Source organism: Leucoraja erinacea, chromosome 18 (genome assembly GCF_028641065.1).
Source record: "Leucoraja erinacea ecotype New England chromosome 18, Leri_hhj_1, whole genome shotgun sequence".
NCBI lineage: Eukaryota > Metazoa > Chordata > Chondrichthyes > Rajiformes > Rajidae > Leucoraja > Leucoraja erinaceus.
In genome coordinates this window covers 4,138,655-4,161,364 of record NC_073394.1, presented here as the reverse complement: position 1 = coordinate 4,161,364, position 22,710 = coordinate 4,138,655, and the positions used below count along the sequence as shown (strand labels likewise).

The 22,710-nt window shown below is 48.8% G+C and overlaps 1 protein-coding gene across 1 annotated transcript in view; it reads left to right on the top strand.

The window, feature by feature from the left end:
* The window catches only part of LOC129705576 (protein kinase C-binding protein NELL1-like), a 109,657-nt gene that overhangs the window by 34,269 nt on the left and 52,678 nt on the right, over nt 1-22,710 (top strand). The window contains exon 5 of the mRNA XM_055649175.1: nt 5,001-5,097. Coding sequence (XP_055505150.1) covers nt 5,001-5,097 — 97 coding nt within the window. The remainder of the gene's footprint in view (nt 1-5,000; nt 5,098-22,710) is intronic.

Sequence of the window (22,710 nt, the reverse complement as noted above, 5' to 3'; positions counted from 1 at the left end):
ATCTCTGGAGATTTGAAGAAGGGCATGGACCCAGCATGTCACCCATCCCTCCTCTCCAGAGAACCTGCCTATCCTGCCGAATAACTCCAGCATTTTGTGTCCATTTTCCATCGTAGTCTATCGCATCGAAGTTAGGCAGCAAATGTCACGAGCAAATTCAGTTTGTGGTGAACAAGGTCACAAGCTGTACTGAGAAATTGTGAAACTATGTGGAGATCAGGCTAGGCATAGATCAGTCTGAAGAAGGGTTTCGGCCCGAAACGTTGCCTATTTCCTTTGCTCCATTGATGCTGCTGCACCCGCTGAGTTTCTCCAGCATTTTTGTGGAGATCAGGCTGGTTGTTGATCAGAAGACATTTTAGTAACCCTTCTGAGCAAGCCTTGAGGATGTCTTTAAGAGATGGGTGGGAGTCAAAGATTGATCTCTTGATATCAGCGGGTGGACGATTTAGCCAGACTAAGTGGGGAACCGTTAATAATGTGAGCACCGACTAAAGAGTTAGTTGACTTTAATTAAATTGGCCTTGCTGGTCGGATGCTGATTTGGAAAGCTTTGAACTGCCCTGTTTCAATAGTCCTTTTGGCAGTAGGTAGCTAACAACAAGCCGGAAGCAGCATTGGACGAAGGGATTCCTGATTTGCCAATCGTTTTAATATACTCGCTGCATTTTTATTTTGGGAGAAGATTAATTGAGAAGTAAGAGCAAAACAGGACAAAAAAAAAAAATCAATTTACCAGAGTGGATGGTGTAACTGTCTGGTTCTAATGATGAGGTTGGGCAAGTGCATTTGGCCTGAGATAGCTCAATAAATTGAAATTGAATTATTGTCAGTGATGCTCTGAGGTGAACGTTTAATTTAAAATGGAGATTGCAAGAGGTTCCAGATTTGATTTTTGCTTCCGATTGCTTTGTTAAAAGGGACAGCTGTCAACCTGGTTAACTGGGGCACAGTCAAGGTCTCTGCAGTATTTGACTGATGAAAGATTAGATCCATTGCCCAAGTTGGCTCTGACGAGGCAGTGGATAATTGTGGTGTTTGTTGAAGGGAAATGTCCACTCATTGTGTGACTGAAACGGCCGCCCTGCTAGTTTCAATGTTCCTATCCCCATGTGTGTGTCACCTCTTCCACAGCCAACAATGGACCATTGTGGGCTCCACCACCTCCTTGAAGGCAGACACAAAATGCTGGAGTAACTCAGCGGGACAGGCAACATCTCTGGAGTTAAGGAATGGGCGACATTTTGAGTCGAGACCCTTCCTGGGACCCCACCTTTCCTTGGTCATCAGTGGCGGCTCTTCAATCTTCTAGTTTCCCTCTCCCCTGACTCTCGGTCTCAAGAAGGGTCTCAACCCGAAGCGTCAGCGATTCCTTCTCTCCAGAGATGCTGCCTGTCCCTCTGAGTTCCTCCAGCTTTTTGCGTCTATCTTCAGTTTAAACCAGCGTCTACAATTCCTCCCTACACTATTTTGCTTTTGGCAGGTTGATATATAGGGGGGTGTTTAAGAAGGAACTGCAGATGCTGGAAAAATCGAAAGTAGACAAAAAATGCTGGAGAAACTCAGCGGGTGAGGCAGCATCTATGGAGAGAAGGAATAGGCGATGTTTCAGGTCGAGACCCTTCTTCAGACTGAAGGGTGGGTATGGGCCAAATGCAGACAATAAGCTGCACCTAATTGCCTCACTTGCCTGGTTGGCATTGAGAAGTTTGGCCGAATGGCCTGTTTCTGTGCTATATGATTCCATGACTCGATCTATGGGGTGGAGTTAAGACAGTGAATCTATCTCTGCTGGTACACAAAAATGCTGGGGAAACTCAGCGGGTGCAGCAGCATCTATGGAGCGAAGGAGATAGGCAACGTTTCGGGGCCGAAACCCTGAAGGAAATAGGCAACGTTTCGGGCCGAAACCCTTCTGGGTTTCGGCCCGAAACGTTGCCCATTTCCTTCGCTCCATAGATGCTGCTGCACCCGCTGAGTTTCTCCAGCATTTTTGTGTACCTTGTAGGACAACTTGTTCTATTTGACCTTCCATTTGTGCACGTCGAGTCGATTGCATTAGCCGAAACAGGGCGGACCACGTGAAGGTTGCAATCTTCCGCCCCACAAAAGTGTTCTTAAAGAATGTGAAATGAGCCACAAAAAAAAAAAAAAATTATTTCTCCAGGTAGACGGTTGTTTTTATTAGTTAACGGGAGCAGCAGATGATGTGATCGGCTCATAGTTCAGCCTTTCCGCCTTGTTATTATAGAATTAAATGACTGGCAATGACAGTTGATGACTTACGAGGACGATTTGGGCAAACACATAAATCTATCTGACTGTGAAACTGGTTTGGTTTAGTTTGTTTTAGCGGAAACGCGCTCATCGGCCCAACTCCAGTTTAAATTCCATTTGGAATATTTTTGGAGGACCAGGAAACCAAGAACCAACAACCACCGACTCCGTGCCGACTAGCGATCCCCGCACACATATTCACACACACACGCGCACACGCACGCACACACACACGCACACACGTACACACGTGCACACACACACACACAAAGGACAAAATCTTACTGAAGCCAATTAATCCGGAAACCTGCACGTCTTTGGAGCGTGGAAGGAAACCGAAGATCCGGGAGAGAACCCACGCAGGTCACGGGGAGAACGAACAAACTCCGTACAGACAGCACCCGTGGTCAGGATCGAACCAGGGTCTCTGGCGCAGTAAGGCAGCAACTCTACCGCTGCACCACCGTGCCGGCCAGTCTTTACCTCTTTTTAAATTTAAGAATTTTCCTCAGAACTTGGGCAGTAATTGAGACCTCAAAGTTTGCAATTGTTGAAAATCTTGAAAGAATGAATGGGCGGTCACGGTGGCGCAGCGGTAGAGTTGCTGCCTCACAGCACCAGAGACCCGGGTTCGATCCTGACTATCGGGTGCTGTCTGTACGGAGTTTGTACGTCTCCCCGTGACCTGCGTGGGTTTCTCCCAAGATTTTCGGATTCCTCCCACTCTCCTAAGACGTACAGGTTTCGGAGGTTAATTGGCTGGTATAAGTGTCAATTGTAAATTGGCCCTAGTGTGTGTACGACACTGGATCGGTGCAGACTCGGGCCGAAGGGCCTGTTTCCATGCAGTATCTCCAAATTGAACTCGACTAAACTAAATCAGATTGTTTTCTCACTTGTACATTTGTTAGGGAGAGGTTGTTTTGGGACAGAGATTGAGGCTTACCTTTTTAAAAGTAGCAAACTGTGTGATTTTTAAGATACCATCACAACAGGTGCAAGGCAGGTCCGACAGAGAGGAGGAAATTGGTTGTGGAGCAGGTACGTCATCAGGAAGAAGCAGTGAGGTGTGTAACGGCAGGAGCTCAGGTTAAGCAGGGGCAGTGGATGAACTGGGGTGGGAGATTGCAACCTCCACGTGGTCCGCCCTGTTTCAATGAATGCAACCAACCTGGCGTGCACAGTCAAATAAGATCAAATAGAATAAGTTGTCTTACAGCTTTAGATTGTGCATGCCATAGGCAAGAAGAAGAAGTGGATGAACTGGGAAAGTGTAGAAGAGAGGAGGTTTAGCTGGAGGGACCTGTGGTGCTTGGAGGCTGGTTGTGTACGTGTGCTTATGAGGGCCATTTATTACGATGTGGTGCCATCACCACAGAACCTCAAACAACTGTTCGGTGGGGGCACCCGTGTGTCCCTTGTGTTCAGAGGTGGCAACGTTGAGGCTTATAGAAACATAGAAACATAGAAATTAGGTGCAGGAGTAGGCCATTCGGCCCTTCGAGCCTGCACCGCCATTCAATATGATCATGGCTGATCATCCAACTCAGTATCCTGTACCTGCCTCCTCTCCATACCCCCTGATCCCTTAGCCACAAGGGCCACATCTAACTCCCTCTTAAATATAGCCAATGAACTGGCCTCAACTACCCTCTGTGGCAGAGAGTTCCAGAGATTCACCACTCTCTGTGTGAAAAAAGTTCTTCTCATCTCGGTTTTAAAGGATTTCCCCCTTATTCTTAAGCTGTGACCCCTTGTCCTGGACTTCCCTAACATCGGGAACAATCTTCCTGCATCTAGCCTGTCCAACCCCTTAAGAATTTTGTAAGTTTCTATAAGATCCCCTCTCAATCTCCTAAATTCTAGAGAGATCTCCTAAATTCAAGAGAGATCTCCTAAATTCTAGAGAGATCTCCTAAATTCTAGAGAGTTGTCGGCAAGCAGGACTAGTCTTTGTCAGGGTCCGTCGGTATACTTGAAGTGCATAGCTGCAGCAATTGGGAGGAGGAGAACACAGGTGAATTAATTGGGCATCCGGACTGGGGGGGGTGCAGCGATGCATTTTGACCGCGAGGGAGAGGACGTTAGGGGAGGGGAGTTTGCAGGCAGGCATGAGTCGGCCGGCCAATGATTGGGAGATGAGGGCAGCAGATTTGGGAGGAAAGCTTGTTGTTCTGCAGGATATCATTACTCCTAGTCTGTGGAAATCTCTGCCTCAGGGGGCCGGTTCTCTGGATACTTTCAAGATAGAGCTAGATAGGGCTCATTAAGCACCAGTCCCACTTTGGAAACCTGAACGGAAACCTCTGGAGACTTTGCGCCCCACCCAAGGTTTCCGTGCGGCTCCCGGAGGTTGCAGGTGGTTGCCGGAGGTTGCAGGTAGTGGAAGCAGGTAGCGAGACTGACATAAACCTCCGGGAACCGCACGGAAACCTTGGGTGGGGCACAAAGTCTCCAGAGGTTTCCGATCAGGTTTCCTAAGAGGGACAGGGGCATAAAGATAGCGGAGTCGGGGGATATGGGGAGAAGGCAGGAACAGAGTATTGATTGGGGATGATCAGTCGTTCACAATGAATGGCGGTGCTGGCTCGAAGGGACGAATGGCCTACTCCTGCACCTATTGTCTATTGTCTATTGTGTGGGATGATCTGGTGGGTTTGCAAAGGGCTTTGGCTACAACTTTTGACCTGCGAAATTAATGTGTTTTTTCTGCCCCCCCATAGGATTTATGAGCGTGTGATTGATACTCCTCAGTCAGTGCTCACTCCAGGGACCAGTGTGTGGTTAGGACAACAGAATGCCAGGCACGGACTATTTAAGGTAAGAGGAGCAAGCAGAACTAATTACGCAGAACTAAATCATTGCCTTGCAGTACACACTTGGATTACATCGCAGCAGCACAAATGTGTTAACATTGCTGATATTATTACACGTTACATCGTGTTTGATTAAGGATATGTTTATTCCCGTTGTTACAATATGTCACGGCAATTATTACAAATGTTCATACAGCTCTCTTCAGTGAAAATTGTCAACAGTTTGCAAAACAAATGTTCTATCAGCAGAGTTATTATAATTGGATACAGAGATGAGTTCAGGAACAGAAAACCATTTGTCAGACGTTATTATCTTTTGTTCTACAAGAATGGAGATCCAATTAGGATATTTTATTTCTTGCGTATGTATTCTGTTGTATTCCAGTGTTGCTTAATGTAGGACTACATAAACAAAGAATGCTGATTGATTAGGACTCGGAGGGAAGGGCATCTTGCCGTCGTTTCTCGTAATGCCTGCTTACAAGAATTTCATTAGGGTCATAAGGATATATCAGGAGAATTATCCCAGGAATGATTGGGTTGACATATGATGAGCGTTAGAAGGCGCTGGGCCTGCACTCAATGGCGTTTGGAAGGATGAGGAGGGGAAACCTCTTTGAAAGTTACCGAATCGTGAAAGGCCTGGATAGGGTGAATGTGGAGAGGATGTTTCCACTCGTGGGAGAGTCTAGGACCAGAGGTCACAACCTCAGAATAAAAGGACGTACTTTTAGAAAGCAGATGAGGAGGAATTTCTTTAGTCAGAGGGTGGTGAATCTGTGGGATTCATTGCCAGAGAAGGCTGCGGAGGCCAAGTTAATGGATATTTTTAAGACGAAGATTGACTAATTCTTGATTAGTGCGGGTGTCAGGGGTTATGGGGAGAAGGCAGGGGAATGGGGATGAGAGGGAAAGATAGGTCAGCCATGATTGAATGGTGGAGTAGACCTGATGGGCCGAATGGCCTAATTCTGGCCTTAGGACCTCTGAATTTATAGTAGTTTATTAGGCCATTCGGCCCATCGACTACTGCCATTCAATCATGGCTGATCTACAGTATCTCCGCCTCCTAACCCCATTCTCCTGCCTGCTCCCCATAACCCCAGGCACACGTGCTACTCTTGTATGTTGTGCTGATGTATTTTGCCAGTTAATTAATTTAAAACCATTAAAACATCGGAATTCACAAAACTCAAGTGTTGAGTAGGAGAATGACAGTTTGTGTTGACCATAATATGTAAATTGTAAATAGCTGTTTAACAAAGCTTTGGAATAAGTTGCAAATTAGAATTTTGAATGTGTGAACTTTCCCGAGAGATTGTGTGAAGAAAACTTTGCCGCCCACAATTAGTTTAGTTTGGAGATGCAGCACGGAAACAGGCCCTTCGGCCCACCGAGTCTGCACTGACCAATGATCCCTGCACATCAACACTATCCTACACACACCAGGGATAATTTACAATTTTTCCAAGACAATTAGCCCACAAATTTGCACGCCTTGGAGAGTGCGAGGAAAGCGAAGATCTCGGAGAAAACCCATGAGGTCACGGGGAGAACGTACAAGCTCTGTACAGACAGCACCCGTAGTTGGGATTGAACCCGGGTCTCTGGCGCTATGAGGCAGCAACTCTACCGCTGTGCGACTGCTCCTAGTATGGCTGCCCAGCCTGCAGCTGTCCGTTCTTTCACCCATTTTAATTTTTTAGTATGTCAAAATGGTTTGTTTGGAGGTCTAATCTTTTTTATGTGGGGGGAGGGGGTGGGGGGGGGGGGGGGACTGCATTTTTCAGCCCCTACCTGGTCGGAGATGCTGCTTTTCTCCAAGTCGTATCTTCGCCCCTTCCTCGCGGCCTACCGACGGGACTGGAACGGCGTTTCCCGCCGGGGCCGGCCAGAACTTCGGCTTTGGCAACGGTGCAGCGTTGGGGCGCCGTCGCGGAGCGGGCGATGACTTGCCCGGGGGCTCCGGAGTGCTGAGACCGCCGGCTCCCAACATCGCGGAGCTGTGGTTGCGGAGCGCCCAGCCGCGAGCGGCGCTGACTTTTAAACACCGCGGAGCCTGGGATCTCTCGCCAAGAGTGCTGGTGTAGGTGACCGTTGGTTGGCGTGGACCCGCTGGGTGGAACGGTTTGCTTCCGCGCTGTATCTCTCAAGTCACTGACGGCAGTGGGGGCCAGAACTTTGGGTTTTTAAAGCGGAGATTGATTAGTAAGGGGCGTCGGAAGTTACGGGAATAGGGTTGAGAGGGAAAAATAGATCAACCATGATTGAATGGCAGAGTAGACATTTTAGTAGAGTTTATAGATTGAGTGCGAAAGCAGGCCCTTTGGCCCACCGAGTCCGTGCTAACCAGCGATCCACGTACAACAACACTATCCCGCTAACTCGGGATAATTTATAATTAAGCCCAGCCAATTCACTGACAAACCAATTATAGACAATAGACAATAGGTGCAGGAGTAGGCCATTCGGCCCTTCAAGCCAGCACTGCCATTCAATATGATCATGGTTGATCATCCACACTCAGTACCCCGTTCCTGCTTTCTCCCCATATCCCCTGACACCGCTATCTTCAAGAGCCCTATCTAGCTCTCTCTTGAAAGTATCCAGAGAACCGGCCTCCACCGCCCTCTGAGGCAGAGAATTCCACACTCACAACTCTCTGTGCGAAAAAGTGCTTCCTCATCTCCCTTCTAAATGGCTTACCCCTTATTCTTAAACTGTGGCCCCTGGTTCTGGACTCCCCCAACATCGGGAACATGTTTCCTGCCTCTAGCGTGTCCAAACCCTTACTAACATTTCAATGAGATATCCTCTCATCCTTCTAAATTCCAGAGTGTACAACCCCAGCCGCTCCATTCTCTAGGCATATGACAGTCCCGCCATCCCGGGACTTAACCTTGTGAACCTACGCTGCACTCCCTCAATAGCAAAAATTGGGCCTAATCCTGCTCCCAGGCCTTGCGACTTGTTCTTGGCAATGTTTCCCCACCCCTTCCGTACCAGCTAGTTTTCATTTGAGTTCATTTAAGTCAAGGTGATGGCATGGTTCTGCAGCAGCCTTGACTTGAATAGGTTTTGATAGAGTGGTGAACTTGGTCTTGTAATTGATGTACAGGAGGGAAAAAAGTCCTTCACTTCAGGCCGCAAGTTCACATGCAGTCAGAATCAGCCTTGAGTACCTTTATTAAGCTTCAATGAGCCAATGGCTAACATTCTCTCAAGGCTAATTTGTTGACTTTTATCTCCCCTCTTTTCATTGGCTTCCTTTTAAACACCAAAAATCTGATGATCTCATCGTTGAAAGTATTCTTTGACAGACTATGAAGAGAACTGCAAAGATTTACAGGCCCACAATGTAATGAAACCGCTTCTGATCTCGGTTCTGAAATAATGGTTGAATTCCCTATTCTAGAAGCTTGAGCTTCTCAACATCAGACTTGCTAATCCCTTTAGACTTTAGATTCAGATTCAGATTCAATTCAGATTCAATCTTTATTGCCATTGTGCAGTGTGCAGTACAGAGACAGCGATCTAGACTTTCGAGATCTGTATCTCTAGACTTTAGAGATACAGGGTAGAAACAGGCCCCTTCACCCCACCGAGTCCGCGCCCACCAGCGATCACCTTCTACACTAATACTATCCTACACACACTAGGGGCAACTTTCAATTTTTCCCGAAGCCAATTAGCCCACAAACCTGCACGTCTTTGGAGTGTGGGAGGAAACCGGAGCACCCGGAGAAAACCCACGCAGGTCACGGGGAGAAGGTACAAACTCCGTACTATTAAGCAGCATTGGTCTGGATCAAACCCGGGTCTCTGGCGCTGAGAGGCAGCAACTCTATTGCTTTGTCGAGGTTACGGGGTGGGGGGAGGAAAGGCAGGAGAATGAAGTTAGGAGGTAGAGTTAGATCAGCCATGATCGAATGGCGGAGTAGACCTGATGGGCCAAATGGCCTAAATCTGCTTCTATCTCTTATGATCCAACCCAGTAAAATGGTGCAGCAGAGATGTCACCTAGGCAATATACAAGTGTCCAGGGCTTATGAGAGGGGGTTGGAGGGGGTACATCGTATCCGGGCCCGGGGCCCAAAAGGGGGCCGAAGGAGGGGGGCCAGGAATTTCCTGAAATCTCAGAAAATGTTTGCATTTATTTTGTGAAGATTAGCATTCACATTTTGTGTGAGCCGACATAGTTTTATATATCGTAATTCGTAGAAATTGTGATCCATAATAACATAGAAACGCACCCGAAACATAGAAATTAGGTGCAGTAGTAGGCCATTCGGCCCTTCGAGCCTGCACCGCCATTCAATATGATCATGGCTGATCATCCAACTCAGTATCATAATAAAGCGGGGAATTTTAACTAGCGGGTGTGTGGGCGGGGTAACCTGATTTAAAGAGGGGGAAGACCCATCAGTGCTGATGGATCCACCCTGTAGGGGGGTGGGGCACTAGGACCCAGCAGAGCCATCACTACTAATGGGTTTTCCCAGCAGGAGGGGTGGGGGGAGGAAAACTAGAGCACGTGTTATCTGTCTGCATGGTGGAGGCTGTGGGCCTGGTGCTGAGCCGGGAACTGTGGTGAGGTGATGGCTCTGGCCCGGTGGAGAGGCGAGGGAGGGTCGGCGGAGTGGCTGGTGGAGGCCCGTGGGGGCTAGAGTGGAGATACGGGCAACAGCGTCGTGGCCCTGGGGAGACAGTGACGATTGGTGGTCCGGGCCTGGGATTGGCCGGGAAGGCGGTGGGTGTTGTTGCCGCTCCTGGTGGTGTGAGTGGGTGTGTGGGTGAATGTATGGGTGGGTGGTGTGTGTATGGGTGTGTGTGTATGGGTGTGTTCGGGTCAAGTCAAGTCAAGTTTATTCGTCACATACACATACGAGATGTGCAGTGAAATGAAAAGTGGCAATGCTCGCGGACTTTGTGCAAAAAGACAAACAAACAAACAAGCAAACAAACTACAAACAGAATGGAACAGAATCACATATTCTTTTACATATTAAATATTGTGGGCGAAAGGGGAAAAAAACAATTAAAAAAAGAAGGTTACACAAAAAAGCTGGAGAAACTCAGCGGGTACAGCAGCATCTATGGAGGATGGGAGGAGACCCGAGGGTTAAGGAAGGGGAGGAGACAATTCTTCAGACTGATCGGGGGCCCCCGATCAGTCTGAAGAAGGGTTTCGGCCCGAAACGTTGCCTATTTCCTTCGCTCCATAGATGCTGCTGTACCCGCTGAGTTTCTCCAGCTTTTTTGTGTACCTTCGATTCTCCAGCATCTGCAGTTCCCTCTTAAACAATTAAAAAAAGAAAGTGAGTTCAGGTGGGTGTGTGTGTGTGTGTGTTATTGGGAAGGTGAATTTTGTAAATGCACAGTTAAAACCATTCGATCTGTTGAACTTGTTAACAGAGTACAGACTTGGTGACCTGTTTCCAAATGTTTGTGTTAGCTTAAGAACACTATTAACAATTCCAGCAACAGCAGCTTCTGCAGAGAGTTCATTTAGCAAACTCAAGCTGATTAAGAATTATTGAAGGTCTACTTGTGGATTTGGCCAAGCTAAGTATTGCCAGAACAATACATTTTCATGCTGTGATTCGAAAATTTGTCTCATGTGATAAGCCTTCAGGATATTCTTTGTTTTGCGTACCCACGGTATGCAAAGAGAGGCCACATAAAGGGCACCGACAGAGTATTCCATTTTACTCAACCCATTTTTAACACATTCCATTGTGTGGGCCACCTTTGTTCTCGGCGGGTCCCCCCCCGGCAAGGTATGGGATCTCCTATCTTTCCATTTGTGTACCTGAGCCAAGACTGGAGCGGAGGCCAAGTTAATGGATATCTTTATGGCAGAGATAGATAGATTCTTAAGGGGTTGGACAGGCTGGATGCAGGAAGATTGTTCCCGATGTTGGGGAAGTCCAGGACAAGGGGTCACAGCTTAAGGATAGAGGGGAAATCCTTTAGGACCGAGATGAGAAAAACATTTTTCACACAGAGAGTGGTGAATCTCGGGAACTCTCTGCCACAGAAGGTAGTTGAGGCACAGTTCATTGGCCATATTTAAGAGGGAGTTAGATGTGGCTCTTGTGGCTAAAGGGATCAGGGGGTATGGAGAGAAGGCAGGTACAGGATACTGAGTTGGATGATCAGCCATGATCATATTGAATGGCGGTGCAGACTCGAAGGGCCGAATGGCCTACTCCTGCACCTATTTTCTATGTTTCTATGTTTCTTGATTAGTTCGGGCGTTATGGGAAGAAGGCAGGAGATTGGGGTTGAGGGGAAGGTAGATCAGCCATGATTGAATGGTGGAGTGGTGAATGGCCTAAATTCCTGTCTCTTATGAACATACGGACTGCATTTTCAGTCTATAATAGCCATCGTTTTCACAATTATGTGTTCAAGCAATGGAGATCTGCAGAACATCCAACAAGTGTGATCTTCAACTACAAAATGTGCCAAGTCAAAATAGCTCTACCTGCGATCTGTGACTAATTTGCTGGCTCCACTGTCAGTAAGAAGTAAAAGTGATGGTGATCCTCATCTTCGAAACAGCTGTTATTTATATTAAAACTTACTCGAGTACTCCTACAGAAGGTTACCATATGCTTAAGTTCGAAGATAAAAATACCACACTAAAACATTCAAAGTTCTTGCAATAATCCACACTATTAAATTGGAAATGTGTCTGATTATGTGGGGAAAATGTATAAATCTTACTTTACCAAGCGGTAGAGTATTGATCACCTAATATGAGGAAGGACATTCTTGCTATTGAGGGAGTGCAGCGTAGGTTCACCAGGTTAATTCCCGGGATGGCGGGACTTTCATATGTTGAGAGAATGGAGTGGCTGGGCTTGTACACTGGAGTTTAGAAGGATGAGGGGAGATCTCATTGAAACGTATAAGATTGTTAAGGGTTTGGACACGCTAGAGGCAGGAAACATGTTCCCGATGTTGGGAGAGTCCAGAACCAGCGGGCCACAGTTTAAGAATAAGGGGTAAGCCATTTAGAACGGAGAAGAGGAAACACTTTTTCTCACAGAGAGTTGTTAGTTGTGAGTGGAATTCTCTGCCTCAGACTGCGGTGTCAAGTCAAGTCAAGAGAGTTTATTGTCATGTGTCCCAGATAAGGCAATGACATTCTTGCATTGAATTGAATGGTGGAGGCCGGTTCTCTGGATGCTTTCAAGAGAGAGCTAGATAGGGCTCTTAAAGATAGTGGAGTCGGGGGATATGGGGAGAAGGCAGGAATGGGGTACTGATTGGGGATGATCAGCCATGATCACATTGAATGGCAGTGCTGGCTCGAAGGGCCGAATGGCCTACTATTATTGCCTATTGTCTATTTTCCCCGTGACCTGACCAGGTCGGGGGGGGGGGGGGGAGTTCCCCATTGGCACGGGTACCATGTAACCCCGTGCTACCTGCTCCATGGTCGGATAGTCGGCGACTAAACCGTCTCCCCCACCTGGTTTGCCAGGTGAGGAGGGGGCTGTGGACCCCCAGCAGGACCAAAAACAAGAGGGCGGATGAGCTCCTAACTCGGAATGATGATAAAGCACACACACACCAAAAACCTGTACTTCCAGCGGTGGAAGTCCTCAGGAACTGGGGGACAGAGATGTGCGGTGCGTCCGTCATCGTTCCCGTTGGAAACCAGCACCACTGCGTCGCTAATGTTGTCAACGATGATGAATGAATGAATGAATGAATGAATGTGACCGCGTGGGTTTTCTCCGGGACCTCCGGTTTCCTCCCACACTCCAAAGAAGTCCAGCTTTGTAAGCTATTTGGCTTGGCGTAAATGTAGAAATTGTCCCCAGCGTGTGTAGGATAGTGTTGGTGCGCGGGGATCGCTGGTCGGTGCGGACTCGGTGGGCCGAAAGGGCCTGTTTCCGCTCTGTTTCCCTAAAACTAAAGTCGAGCACACCCCCTCTTCCTGCAGACCTGAACAGAACAGTATTTACTGGTTGGTACACAAAAAAGCTGGAGAAACTCAGCGGGTGCAGCAGCATCTATGGAGCGAAGGAAATAGGCAACGTTTCGGCCCGAAACCCTTCCGGGTTTCGGCCCGAAACGTTGCCTATTTCCTTCCGGGTTTCGGCCCCGAAACACTGCCTATTTCCTTCGCTCCATAGATGCTGCCGCACCCGCTGAGTTTCTCCAGCTTTTTTGTGTACCTTCGATTTTCCAGCATCTGCAGTTCCTTCTTAAGTATTTACCTGTTGTTGTTAGTTACATGGTCATTTTTATGAGCGAAAAGAGCTCCTGCTCCTGTTGTTGAGCTTGTTGGCATGAAGTCATTCCTAATTGAATCCTGCATTGTGCGTTTACCTTCTGTCTCCCACCTCTCTGAACCTTCTGAGTCTCCTCGCCGTTGTTTGTTTGTGAATTACTCAAACAAACGCTGTGAGCTATTTGTTTTTCCTGAGAACTCGCGACAGGGGAAGCTGCTTGAAGCTGACGGTGGGTAGAACGTTCGTATTTCCAGTTAAAACAAAGTCAGGTTGAAGGCGGCGTGGGTCCACCACAGACTTTCCGTCACCCTAGGGTCCAGAGGCTTTCTGGATGATCCGTTTTGCCGGAAAAACCTGGGTCACGGCCTCTGAGCGTTTGACGGCACTGGGCCTGTGCTCGCTGGTGTTTATAAGAATTGGCGCGGGTACATAGAAACATAGAAATTAGGTGCAGGAGTAGGCCATTCGGCCCTTCGAGCCTGCACCGCCATTCAATATGATCATGGCTGATCATCCAACTCAGTATCCCGTACCTGCCTTCTCTCCATACCCCCTGATCCCTTTAGCCACAAGGGCCACATCTAACTCCCTCTTAAATATAGCCAATGAACTGGCCTCAACTACCCTCTGTGGCAGAGAGTTCCAGAGATTCACCACTCTGTGTGTGAAAAAAGTTCTTTCTCATCTCGGTTTTAAAGGATTTCCCCCTTATCCTTAAGCTGTGACCCCTTGTCCTGGACTTCCCTAACATCGGGAACAATCTTCCTGCATCTAGCCTGTCCAACCCCTTAAGAATTTTGTAAGTTTCTATAAGATCCCCTCTCAATCTCCTAAATTCTAGAGAGTATAAACCAAGTCTATCCAGTCTTTCTTCATAAGACAGTCCTGACATCCCAGGAATCAGTCTGGTGAACCGTCTCTGCACTCTCTCTATGGCAATAATGTCCTTCCTGAGATTTGGAGACCAAAACTGTACGCAATACTCCAGGTGTGGTCTCACCAAGACCCTGTACAACTGCAGTAGAACCTCCCTGCTCCTATACTCAAATCCTTTTGCAATGAAAGCTAACATACCATTCGCTTTCTTTACTGCCTGCTGCACCTGCATGCCTACCTTCAATGACTGGTGTACCATGACACCCAGGTCTCGCTGCATCTCCCCCTTTCCCAATCGGCCACCATTTAGATAATAGTCTGCTTTCCTCATACCTCATGTACCTCATTGAAACTTTACCGAATATTGAAAGGCTTGGCTAGAGTGGATGTGGAGAGGATGTTTCCACTAGTGGGAGCGTCTAGGACCCAGGACCCAGGTCCCAGCCTCAGAATTAAAGGACCTTCCTTTAGGAAGGAGATGAAGAGGAATTTCTTTAGTCAGAGGGCGGTGAATCTGCGGAATCCTTTGCCACAGAAGGCTGTGGAGGCCAAGTCAGTGGATATTTTTATGGCAGAGATAGATAGATTCTCGGTTAGTACGGGTGTCAGAGGTTATGGGAAGAAGGCAGAAGAATGGGGTTAGGAGGAAGAGAGGGATCAGCCATATTTGAATGGCAGCGTAGACTTGATGGGCCAAATGGCCTAATTCTACTATCGACCTATCACTTACAATCTTATGAGAGGTGTCCAACGGTTGTGGAATGATCTGCTTAGGCCTCCGAGGGGCCGAGATACTGTAATTTTGTCCGGATTGAAGGAGGTACCAGTTACTGGATAATGGGTGGAATACCTGTATAAAGGTAGACCTGTATAACAGTTTGAATTACCTGCAGGCAGGTGACAGCAAGCAATTAGGAGGAGCAAAACTCCCCTCCAATCTAGACTTTTATTGCAAAGGAGGTGAATGAGGCGAGTAGTTCTTGCTGCAGTTGTACGGGGCCTTGAGGCCGCACCTGGAACCCTCTGTGTAATACAAACAAGGAACTGCAGAAAAAGACACAATATGCTGGAGTAATTCAACGGGTCAGACTGCATCTCTGTAGAACATTGATTAGGTGACGTTTCGGGTCGGGACCCTCCTCGGGTTGATGAGAGGTTCCTGACCTGAAATGTCACTTATCCCTGTTCTCCAGGGATGCTGCCTGACCCGCTGAACATTGACTTCTGCAATTTAAGATAGTCCCTGCTTTCTCCCTCTTTCCCCCACCCCCCAGCTCACCCACAGCCCACTATCTCCGCCTCTTCCTTTCTTCTTCCTGCCCCCCCACATCAGTCTGAGGAAGAGTCTCGACCCGAAAAACGTTGCCTTTTTCCTTCGCTCCATAGATACTGCCGCACCCGCTGAGTTTCTCCAGCATTTTTGTCTACCTTCGATTTTCCAGCATCTGCAGTTCCCTCTTAAACGCTGATTTACCCCATTATTTTGTCTCTTGCATTGTGTGCAGTTTTGGTTTCCTGATTCAAGGATGGATGTTCTTCAGTAGCGATGCAAAGAAAGTTCACCGGCATGATTCTTGTATTAAATAGGAAAGGAAATGAATAAACTGTATGCTCTGCAGTGTAGATTGAAGGGCAATCTTACTGAAATTAGTTGAAATAATCAAGGATAGTCCGAGGGTCACCAATGAGGTAGATAGTAGTTCAGGACTGCTGTCTAGTCGTGGTAGGATGGTTCAGTTGCCTGATAACAGCTGGGAAGAAACTGTCCATTACTCTGGAGGTGTGCGTTTTCACACTTTTGTTCACACTTTCACGTTTTTACCTTTTGCCTGATGGGAGAGGGGAGAGGAGGGTGGCTAGTTTGCGACTGGTCCTTGCCGAGGCAGCACGAGTGTTGAGTCCAGGGACAAGACTTTGTTAAAAGGCTTGCATTCTTGTTCCCATTCCAGATATTCTAGGCGAGTATTTGATTCAGGATTTGATTCTTTTTTTTGGATGAGTGATTGTATAAAGGGCCGGTCCCACTTGCCGGCACCCGCCATAGTCGCAGCAGGTCACAGGGTGAAGCCTGTACGGTCGTGAGTAGTCGCCCAAAGAGTCGTACCGTGTTCTGGTCGCCGCTGGATTTGCAACATGTTGCAAATATTCGGCGACCTGCTGCGACTACAACGGGTGCTGGCAATCACCAAAAAAATGGCGCAAATGGGACAGGCCCTTTGAGGACCTTCAAGATCAAATGCCGGATGCCTAAATGGGAACGCCTATACCATTGGATATCAGTTTGCGTGTTCAATGGTTCAAAGGTGCTTTTATTGTCTCGCATGCGATGTGCCAACACATGAAATGACAAATGATCAAGTAGAATATTACCGTATCCCCAATTAGCAAGTGTACAGAAGTCGTCTCCTCTCCTGAGCCCGCATGCAAGAGGCGCCATGTTTTGGCACTGTTTTCAAAGTACATGCTCTTAGTTTAGTTTGGAGATACAGTACTGAATCAGGCCCTTTGGCCCCCCCCCCCCCCCCCCCCCCCCCCCCCCCCCCCCCCCCCCCCCCCCTCCCCTCCCCCACCCCCCGAGTCCGCGCCGACCAGCGATCCCCGCACGTTAACACTATCCTACACACACTGGGGACAATTTACATTTATACCAAGCCAAATATCCTAGAAACCTGTATGGAGCACCCGGGCACAAGCCACGCAGGTCAAGGGGAGAACGTGCAAACTCCATACGGACAGCACCCATCGTCGGGATCGAACCCGGGTCTCTGGTGCTGTGAGGCAGCAACTCTACCGCTGTGCCGTCATAGTTCTCATGAGCAGTGTCTGTTCCAGCGAGTCCCAGGCTGTTTGGCGCGTGAGGCCATCTCCTTCCTAGGCCACCGCGTCCCTCTCCTCGCCCGCCTCACCGTTGGCCCCCGGAGCGTGGGTGGAGTCTAGTCATAATGTGCCATGTGCAATATTTCACCATACAGTGTTGTGACAGTACAAAATATTGGCTATCGGGGGCTGTATGTTCAGTGCAGAGTTCACAGTGGTGATGGCCTTGGTGTTGGAATTGTTCATTCGGCTTGTGGTGAGTGATCTGATGGACCTGTAACGCATTCCTCAGGGCAGAAGTTCAACCAAGTGATGTGCAGGATGAGGTGAGTACCGTCGCCCGTCTCCCAGGCCTTGCAGGCAAGAGAAACAAACGAGCCTGGCTTGAAGCTGAGCTCATTTGGGTGTTGTTAGGCAAAGCATTGTTCATCATCATGAAATGAAACTGGTGCATGTGGGATAAATGCCAGCAGGGGATATAGACGTGTAGGGATGTTTTAGAAGTTGCACACAGAAAAATGGCCTCTTTACTTGTTCCCTGATTGATGTTTAGTTTAGATTTTTTTTTTCTCGTGTACTAAAATACAACACAAAGCTTTGCGCCACACACTCATCTCACCACTGCCGTCGGGAAGAAGGTACAGGAGCTACAACCACAATGGAGCATTGTGGGCTCTATACTGTTCCAGAGCTCACCCGTTGCTGACCCTGATATTTCCTGTCCTTTTCCTACTTCCAGTTTATTTCCCCCCCCCCCCCCCCCCCCCCCCCCCCCCCCCCCCCAACCCCCTCCAAATATCCACTCTCAGTCTGAAAAAGTGTTCTGATCCAAAATGTCACCGGGATTCTACTTTCTCCAGAGACGCTGCCTGACCCGTTGACTTGCTCCAGCATTTTGTGTCTATCTCTGGCATAAACCAGCATCTCTTACTAAGAGTTTAAGAAGGAACTGCAGATGCTGGAAAATCGAAGGAAGACAAAAGTGCTGGAGAAACTCAGCTGGGTGCAGCAGCATCCATGGAGTTAAGGAAATAGGCAACGTTTCGGGCCGAAACCCAAGGGGTTTCGGCCCGAAACGTTGCCTATTTCCTTCCCTTACCACGAGTAGGGGTTTCAATGACCAGAGAGAGGACAGAGGTTTAAGGTGAAGGGGAAAAGATTTAATAGGAATCTGAGGGGCAACTTTTTCCACACAGAGGGTGGCGGGTGTATGGAGCGAGCTGCCAGAGGAGGTAGTTGAGGCTGGGACTATCCCCACGTTTAAGAAACAGTTAGACGAGTAGAAACATAGAAACATAGAAATTACGTGCAGGAGTAGGCCATTCGACCCTTCGAGCCTGCACCGCCATTCAATATGATCATGGCTGATCATCCAACTCAGTATCCCGTACCTGCCTTCTCTCCATACCCCCTGATCCCCTTAGCCAGAAGGGCCACATCTAACTCCCTCTTAAATATAGCCAATGAACTGTGGCCTCAACTACCCTCTGTGGCAGAGAGTTCCAGAGATTTACCACTCTCTGTGTGAAAATAGGCAACGTTTGTACATGGATAGGACAGGTTTGGAGAGATATGGACCAAACGCAGGCAGGTGGGACAGGTGTAGATGGCCGGTGTGCCCTAGCCATCTGCCAGCCTTTTTGAGTCGCTGCCTCAAAAAGGCTGGCAGTATCATCAAAGACCCACACCATCGTGGCCACACACTCATCTCCCTGCTACCTTCAGGTAGAAGGTACAGGAGCCTGAAGACTGCAACAACCAGGTTCAGGAATAGCTACTTCCCCACAGCCATCAGGCTATTAAACCTGGCTCGGACAAAACTCTGATTATTAATAACCACTTTCTGTTATTTGCACTTTACCAGTTTATTTATTCATGTGTGTGTATATATTTATATCACGGTATATGGACACATTTATCTGTTTTGTAGTAAATGCCTACTATTTTTCTGTGTGCTTAAGCAAAGCAAGAATTTCATTGTCCTATGTAGGGACACATGACAATAAACTCACTTGAACTTGAAGTTGGGCTGAAGGGCTTGTTTCCACACTGTATCACGCTATGACTATATCTGCAGCTCCCTCCCACTCAGCCTGACTTTCATTTCTCACACTCGAACCTATTGCCTCCTGCACTCGATCAATCCTCTACACTTTTCTATCAATTGCATTTTAAGTGTATTGACCATTTTGTCTCTACCACCTCTGTCAGACAAAGTGTTTCAGACAGCTGCTATTGGCTAAGTGAAAACCAATTTCGCTTTATTTCCCTTGAATTCTTCATTTATTTAATATTAACGCAATTGACTTTCTGATCTATCTGCTCGGAGAAGCAGGTTCTTCCTACTTGCTTTATCCAAGCCCTTTTTGTTAGTTAGATTTAGCTATTGGGGCTAGGGGAATGGAGGGATATGGCGAAAAAGCAGGAACAGGGTAGAGGTTTTGGATGATCAGCCATGATCATATTGAATGGCGGTGCTAGCTCCAAGGGCCGAATGGCCACCTCCTGCACCTATTTTCTATATTATGCAGCATTATTAAGTATCCGCTGGACTTTTCTGTCCCATAAGGAATGTAGATTCATAATACCCCTGTCCCAGTAAGGCAGCCAGGATCGATCCCGGCTCTCCCGTGTTGTCCTGCCCCCACCCGAGTGCCCCCCCCCACTCCCCCCACGTTCGGGGTGGCCAGAGACGTCGGGATTCGGACGGGCGCGGTGCCCCCAGGCCCACAGCCAGCGCAGAGAAGCAGCGCTAAACCCAGCTCAACTCTGCCTGTCCCGCCGGGTTAACCTACAGCACTGCCTGGACTTAAGGGAAATATGGCCCAGGTTTGCAGCCAGTGCGGAGAAGCAGCGCTGGTGTCCAGGCAGGGCTGTAGGTTAACCCGCGTGACAGGCAGAGTTGAGCTGCATTTAGCGCTGGATTGAGCCTCCGAAGCCTCGCGTGTGAGTGTGCGCACGCGCGCGCGGCCGACAATAAATTGTGTCCCCGTCCCCCGGTCCCCTCCATATTTTGATAACGATTTCCGTGCCTGACTACGGGCGACTAGGCTGTTGCCACATGGTCGCTGGGGTGTCGCCTGTACGGTCGTGAGTCGTCTCCTCAGTCGCCCAAGGAATCGTAGCGTCTTTCTGGTTGCCACTGGATTTTGAAATGTTCAAAAAATCTTGGCAACTGTGGACTTGACGCCAATGAGTGCAGCTTGACTTCTGACGTAGGTGCTGTCGTCGGTTGTCGCCGGTGCCGACTTCGGTGAATTACATTGGCGACTGCCTCCGTCAACCGGCGGCAGGTAATGGCGACTGAATTGTCTTTCCTTGTCGTGGCTTGTCGCGGTTGGACGTAGGTTCTCGTACAGTCACCGAAAAATTTGCCTGAGTGGGACAGGCCCTTAAGTCTTTTATCAGAATCAGAATCAGAATCAATTTATTTGTCATTTGGACCCCTGGAGGTCCAAACGAAATGCCGTTTCTGCAGCCATACATAACACACAAATAGACCCCAGACACAACACAATTACACTTAACATAAACATCCATCACATAACTGTGATGGAGGCCAAAAAAACGTATCTCTCCACTGCACTCCCCCCCCCCCCCGATGTCAGAGTCAAAGTCATAGCCCCCGGCTGGCGATGGCGATTGTCCCGCGGCCATTAAAGCCATGCCGGGTGGTGCGAGGTCGCACACCGGGTCTTGGTGTTAGAGCCCCCGGTGTGCGCTCGCAGAGTCCGCGGCCATTCCAGCCGCGCGGGGCAGCGGTGTCAGGCCCCGCTCCAGGAGCTCTTCGACCCCGCAACTCGGGCGGGAGAAGTCGCCGCCGCAGAAGCCCCGAAAAGCGGTCTCCCCCCCCAGGGAGCCGTGGGCTCGGCGCCGTCGTCCACAGACCTGTCGTTGGAGCCCCCGACTCTCCGGCAGCAGCAGCAGCAGCAGCAGCAACAGCACCAGCAGCAGCAACGCTCCTCCACCGCTCTGGACCCGGCCAGCTCCGCGACGGTGAGGTGAGTCGTCACCTGAGTCCCCGGTCTCTTCCTGTTGGAGGCCGCTCCTCGTTACGGCCTCAACGACGACCAAGACCCGACGAGAAAAGGTCGGGTCTCAGTGCAGGGAGAGATTCAAAAGTTTTCCCCCCCCCCACCCCCCCACACACACACACCCCAACATAAAATAACAAAAACTACACAGAAACACAGACAAAAAATAACAAAAACGCGGACAGGCTGCAGAGGCCGCTGCTGGCCAGAGCCGCGCCGCCTACCGGTAGAGCGGTAGAGTTGCTGCCTTACAGCACTTGCAGCGCCAGGGACCCGGGTTCGATCCCGACTACGGGCGCTGTCTGTACAGAGTTTGCACGTTCTCCCCGTGACCGCGATGGGTTTTTCTCTGAGATCTTTGGTTTCCTCCCACACTCCAAAGACGTATAGGTTTATAGGTTAATTGACTTTGGAATGTAAATTGTCCCCAGACTGTGTCGGATAGTGTTAATGTGCAGGGATTTCTGTCCAGTGCAGACTCGGTGGGCTGAAGGGCCTGTTTCTGCTCTGTGTCTCTGAACTGAACAAAAAGTCATGGGGGCAGAATTGGGTCATTCGGCCCTTCAAGTCTACTCCGCCATTCAGTCATGGCCGTTCTAACCTTCCCTCTCAACCTCATTCTCCTGCCTTCTCTCTGTAATGCCCCTGTGCCACTTAGGAAACCTGAACGGAAACCTCTGGAGACTTTGCGCCCCACCCAAGGTTTCCGTGCGGTTCCCGGAGGTTTTTGTCAGTCTCGCTACCTGCTTCCACTACCTGCAACCTCCGGGAACTGCACGGCAACCTTGGGTGGGGCTCAAAGTCTCCAGAGGTTTCCGTTCAGGTTTCCTAAGTGGGACAGGGGCATTACTCCTGACACCTGATCAGCCATGATTGAATGGCGGAGTAGACTCAATGGGCCGAATGGCCTAATTCTGCTCCTATGACTGATGAGCATTAAGAAATCCAAGCGATTTTAAATCTTTAAATGTAGGTGACTTTTATTATCCAGTCCTGGCAACATCTCCTGTGGATCCACTTTATTAATTGCAACTTCAGTTTCATTTTAGTGTAATTTATTGCCGCGTAGACAGTGAAAAGCTTTTTTGTTGCGTGCTGTTGAATTGAATGCTTTATTAACATGTGTGACAAGTGGAAAGACAATACATGATCACAGTCGAACCATTTGCAGTGTGCAGACGCATGTGTAGAGTCCAGTGTTTAAGACAGAACTGCAGATGCTGGAAATATCGAAGGTAGACAAAAATGCTGGAGAAACTCAGCGGGTGAGGCAGCATCTATGGAGCCCTGCTTTCTCCCTCCTTCCCCTCCCCTTCCCAGCTCTCCCACAGCCCACTGTCTCCGCCTCTTCCTTTCTTCTTCCCCCTGCCACCCCCACATCAGTCTGAAGAAGGGTCTCGACCTGATAAGTCATCTATTCCTTCGCTCCATAGATGCTGCCTCAGCCGCTGACTTTCTCCAGCATTTTTGTCTACCTTTGTGCAGGGACCAGTGTAGATGGGACATGTTGGTCGGAGTGGGCAAGTAGGGCCGAAGGGCCTGTTTCCACACTGTATCACTCTGCAACTCAACGCTTTGGCAAATCGGGCTGAAGAATGCTTCGAATAATTGGATTGCCAAGAGACTGCAGATGTTGGG